The 5,000-nt window shown below is 40.7% G+C and overlaps 1 protein-coding gene across 4 annotated transcripts in view; it reads left to right on the top strand.

The window, feature by feature from the left end:
* The window catches only part of LOC138015200 (C2 domain-containing protein 3-like), a 107,232-nt gene that overhangs the window by 76,142 nt on the left and 26,090 nt on the right, over positions 1 to 5,000 (top strand). For all 4 annotated transcript variants that reach the window (XM_068862156.1, XM_068862155.1, XM_068862157.1 and 1 more), the window contains 2 exons: positions 1 to 260; positions 508 to 778. The exon at positions 1 to 260 is cut by the window's left edge and continues 106 nt beyond it. In XM_068862156.1, coding sequence (XP_068718257.1) covers positions 1 to 260; positions 508 to 778 — 531 coding nt within the window. The remainder of the gene's footprint in view (positions 261 to 507; positions 779 to 5,000) is intronic.

Raw genomic sequence — 5,000 nt, 5'->3', positions numbered from 1 at the left:
TCAATTCTCTGAAGCACAGGACAGAAATCACGTTCTTCATGTTTCCAGGGGAGTCGGTTGGTCACCAAGGTCTGGATTGGAGTGTGATGAAACTGACTGGCTTGGTAAAGAGGAAATGCCAGAAGATACAAACTTGGAAATTGGCTTGAAAATCAGCAAGGCTTGGATTCCTACATCACAACTACACTCCTTTTCGTCTGGAACACAGAGAGTAGATAGAGGTGTCATGGCATATGCAAGATACAAACTTTATAACAAAGGTTGGGGGTCTTTCCATAACATTTGGTTTAAACTTGGTGAAATGTTTCTTATGTGGAAGACTCTATAATTATACATGTACATGTATATGCTTAGATTGCTTTGATATAGAGAGCTTCTGCACAGGCTATTTATTGGGCGATTTGAAGTCCTGTTTTTGTTTGGCTAGTAAGTATATGTTACAGTATCAAAAGTTCGTTTTTGTGGTGCTGATCATGTAATTAATCAATCATTTTGTCTTTTCTAAAGCTCCAATATGCTCAAGGATGGCTCATGTAATTGGTTCTAGTGATGGCCAAATGATTTGTGAGCTAAAACATTCAAAAGATACTACATTACCAGCTTCACCTTCACTAACATGGCATATGAAAGAAGAGGACTTAGAGATCCAGTTATGGCTTAGTCATAGGGGACTGCATGATGAAAGTGCAGCAAGAAAAAGGGACAGGTTACTGGGGTCAGCATTTGTGGATCTTTCATCATTGGTGATCAATGATCACAGAAACTACCGGCAAATCAGGTCTGTAACACTGTTGTCTTCTTCCAGTCCACTATATTTTTCAAAATGTTATGTAACTTTCCATTGAAAACATTAGAGTGGAATGTACGTCTCTTACAACAATCCATTTTTAAAAAATAGTAATTTGTTATTTGTATTTGTTGTAGTTGAATGAACTTAAGGTTAAAATGATTTCAACCTAGTTTGATTTTTTGCTTAGTCTTATCTCCTGACATTGTTTGTTCATGATTAAGGTTACTGCTAACCTTTTGGGGTGCCTTCAGGGAAATCTTTCGTAAGCGCAATACTTTCAGTAAAACTCCAGCAAACTATATATCACTAGAAAGGTAATAAAATGAAGAATCCGAATATAAACATACTAAATTTATTATGGCTTCTGCAGTGCGTGTTAAGCTTCAAACTCAATACCATACATGTTCACTTTGCTGAATTACCCGCGTTCGCATTATCATGCACAACCAAACAAACTGGGCTTTTAGGATCTTCCTATTGGTTTTCGAAAAAATAAACTTTGAAGTTGACCAATAGAAAGTTTTCCGTTTTGCGATACACAGAGACGCGTCAAAGTAAAAATATTTGGAAATTTTCTAAAGTCGGACACACTTTCATGCACAAATATCCGACAATCATTTTGGCCAAATTTCGTAAAAATCCGACACATCTGCATACCCTATAAATTCTTTTGAAGAGGAGCTATTCCTGGAAAAATAAACCCAGAGTTTTCGGGCAGAAAAGATTTTACACGTTTTCACACCTTGTCAATGCGGGTGTGAATAAGGTCATGCCGCTATGATGCTGCCGACCCGTGAAAATTGACGTAAGGCCCCCTGAAGAGGGTTTGTGACCAAAAGGTTTTGAATTCGTGGGAAAAGGCATTCAGCGCTGCATCATTAGCCACAGTCATTGATAATGGGAAAAGCGAAAGTCGGGCGCGAGTAAATCGACGGCAAAAGGCAAGAGAATATTCTCTTGCAAAGGGGCAACTAGGAAAAGGAAAAGGACAGAACAAGTATCATGGAGATGCATTCTAGATCAGATTTCTGTAGACTGAAGAAACGAAGCGTGTGACGATCAACGCAATGAATTCTCTCGAGTAGGATTATTATTTATAACATACTGCCCATATTTCTTCGGTGTTCTTTCATCTAAGAGCTGCTGTGTAAAATTGCCACTTTAGGTATGATGACGATTTCTTTGCACGAAATCTAGTAACAGGCAAAAGTGACAGGGTGAAGCGTGAAAATCCGCCTCCTCCTCGCCTTGCACTTATCGAGAACTGTTAATTTTTCAACTGCTTGTACCAATTTCTTTTCCCGTCTCACAGGCGTTTGAAGAAGTTAAAAACTCAGACTGGTTATACCATGAGCCCTTGTCGCTAGCAGCGAGCTGAGTTTTCTTTGTTTAATTCCTCGCTGGAATCTTTCTTCTTTTTAGGCTTGGTCCTTTTCTTACTTTTTACCCAGGGAAAATTTTCCTGTTTCGACTTCTCTCCTCATTTTGTGCGTTTTATGACCTATTAAGGAAGGTATCGCCTCTCATATTCCTTTAACAAAACCACATCGACTACAAATAAATGGCAAACTCAACATGCGATGAAGGGAAGATACCCGAATGTATTCTCATGTCAAAATTGCACGGGAGGTCTAAGGTGTTGACGAGTGTTGACATCTCATAACACCTGGTAGCTTTTCAAACTTTTGCAAAATTCGAGACCGAAAAGGTTAGAAGTAACCTTAATAGGCTTAAAAACAAAGGAAAATATGAATCAAACTATGTTGAAATCATTTTAACAGGAATTTCAGTTTGAACTACAACTTATTCTCAAGGCAATGAAGACTTGGTTTACCAGTTTCAGCACTTAGACAGCTTCAATTTTCCTACTGTCTGTTTTGCTGTTATGTTGTCTCATCAATCAGTAGTCCATTCAGAAGATTATGCCAAGCTGACCACATTGCTGAAGGAAAGGTCAGACCACAACCCCGGGAACTCCATGCCCTACTCTTGGTGGGTGGGATCTTTAGTGCACCACAGAGTTTATTAACATGGAAAGTATAACATCAAACACATTCAAGACGGTTGACAACTACAAGTGTGTTTATTCCATGTACTCAGTCACGTGACATACAATACAATAATCTCTAGGGACAGGATAGTAAGCTTTATGTCACATCCTACCCTTCATGGAAAGAAACAACACTTTGAAATTAATAACAATTTGAAACAAAATAAAGGTGATGTCCCTGGATTAATTAAAGAAACAAATGAAATAAAATATCATAGTCCCTTTCTTGAATACAAATAAACAATCTTGATCAACCCGAAGTTCTACAGATCAAGCTGCTTTGGAGCTACTACATTTCTGCCACTTCGGGTGACATATGTATCCCTAATGTACTCCTTTGCTGTTTCTGGCTGCACGTTACACATGTGTTGGGATATTTGGCAACATAAAGGGGATTGTAGGTTGGTTTGACTTAGCATCCCTCGGGGAATCCTTGCTCTGGACTTCATTTTGGTCTGCTCTGAGAGACACATCTGTGTCCTCCTTGTCCTGGACTGTAGTTTGGGATGTCCTGGAAGGTATTTCTGTGTTCAGGTGCAGGGTAGACTCTAAGATGTTGCCTGTTGTGGTGATACTTGGAACCATCTTCAGCCTGGACCACATATGATCTGGTTTTGTTTGATAGTCCAACAAGGCTAGGTACTTGTCATCATTTTTGCGCCACAACTTCTTTACAGTCAATCTGCACTGCTCTTTCCACTTCTCCGTTGGCTTTTGGGTAATGTGTTGACGTGGTGGTGTGTTTAAAGCCATAATCTTTAGCAAATTCCTGGAACTCGCTACTGCTGAACTCAGGGCCGTTATCCGATGCCACTTCTGCTGGGATCCCATGCACACCAAACAGCCTTTTCAACTCCTCCACTACAGCTCCGGTTCTTACTGATTCCATGGGTGTAACTTCTATAAATTTGCTATAATAGCATACAGGGAGTAAATAATTTTTTCCATAAAACTCAATTAAGTCTGTTGCTATCTTTTTCCAAGGGAGTGATGGTGGTACAGAGGGCCTTAGTGCCTCTGAGGGCTGTATATTGGCATAGTTGGCATAAACGCTGCAATTGGTGACCATTTCCTCAATTTCCACTGACATTCCAAGCCAAAATAGTACCTCTCTGGCTCTTTGTCTGCATTTGACTATGCCTAAGTGGCTCTTGTGGATCTGACGTAGCATTTCAGGCTGTAGAATTTTTGGGATGATTAAACATGTTCCTTTGAAAAGGAGACCATCTGCTTTCCCAACTTCATCTCGGTATGTCCAGTAGCTAGGGACTTGCCTCCACCGGAGCTTGCAGTCTTGAGTCTTGCTATCCATTTCTCACCATAGAGAGAAGTGCTTGTAGTTCTGGGTCTCTCTTGGTCTCCTTCTGGAACTCTTCATTGCGCTCGTCTGAGACTGACAGGACAATATTAATTTCTTGGATTTCTTTATAAATTCCAGTGTCATCACTCTACACTGCTGCTCAGCTCAGTGTGTCAGCGAGGACTTGCTTACAAGCTGAGATGTAGCGTATCTCCACATTGTACCCACGGACAGTGAGGATCATTTTCTGAAGTCTCAGTGGTACTTGAGACAAGGGTTTGGTACTGATGGGTTGGAGAGGCTTATGATCTGTCTTGACCACAACACTTCTGCTGGAGATGTACTGGTGGAATTTGCGACAAGCAAAAACGACTGCTAACATTTCTGTTTCAATGGGAGCATAGCTTTTTTCAATGTCAGTGAGTGTTTGGGAGGTATGACAAACAGGTCTGTTGTCTTGCAAAAACACTTTCCCAAGCCCTTTCCCACTCGCATCACACTGGATGGTTAAAAGTACACAAAGGTGAAGTCTCTTCATCTTGGCAAATGTACCACAGGGATTCCATCATTGGAAAGCTCAATGCGATAAGTGCCAGGCAAGCATCCAATCCCGTTGAACAACTCGGGGTAGTCATCCAACTCCTTTCTTCTCACTGGTGATTCGTTGTTGGTTAGCTGGTGAATTCTCTTCAGTAGGCCAAGTTTGACACAGATGTTTCCACTAAGCAGTGACTCCACGTCCAGTTCCACAACAAAGAACTTGACGTCTGCAACAGTTTCTTTGTATCGTGCCGGCAACACCACTTCTCTGCAAGGTTTCAGTTTGTGTTTAGAAAAAGAAATCAATACAGTGTTCGTGG

The sequence above is a fragment of the Montipora capricornis genome, chromosome 9 (genome assembly GCF_036669925.1).
Source record: "Montipora capricornis isolate CH-2021 chromosome 9, ASM3666992v2, whole genome shotgun sequence".
NCBI classification, from domain to species: Eukaryota; Metazoa; Cnidaria; class Anthozoa; order Scleractinia; family Acroporidae; genus Montipora; species Montipora capricornis.
The sequence above is the reverse complement of the archived record's forward strand: the minus strand, read 5'-3'. Positions and strand labels throughout refer to the sequence as shown.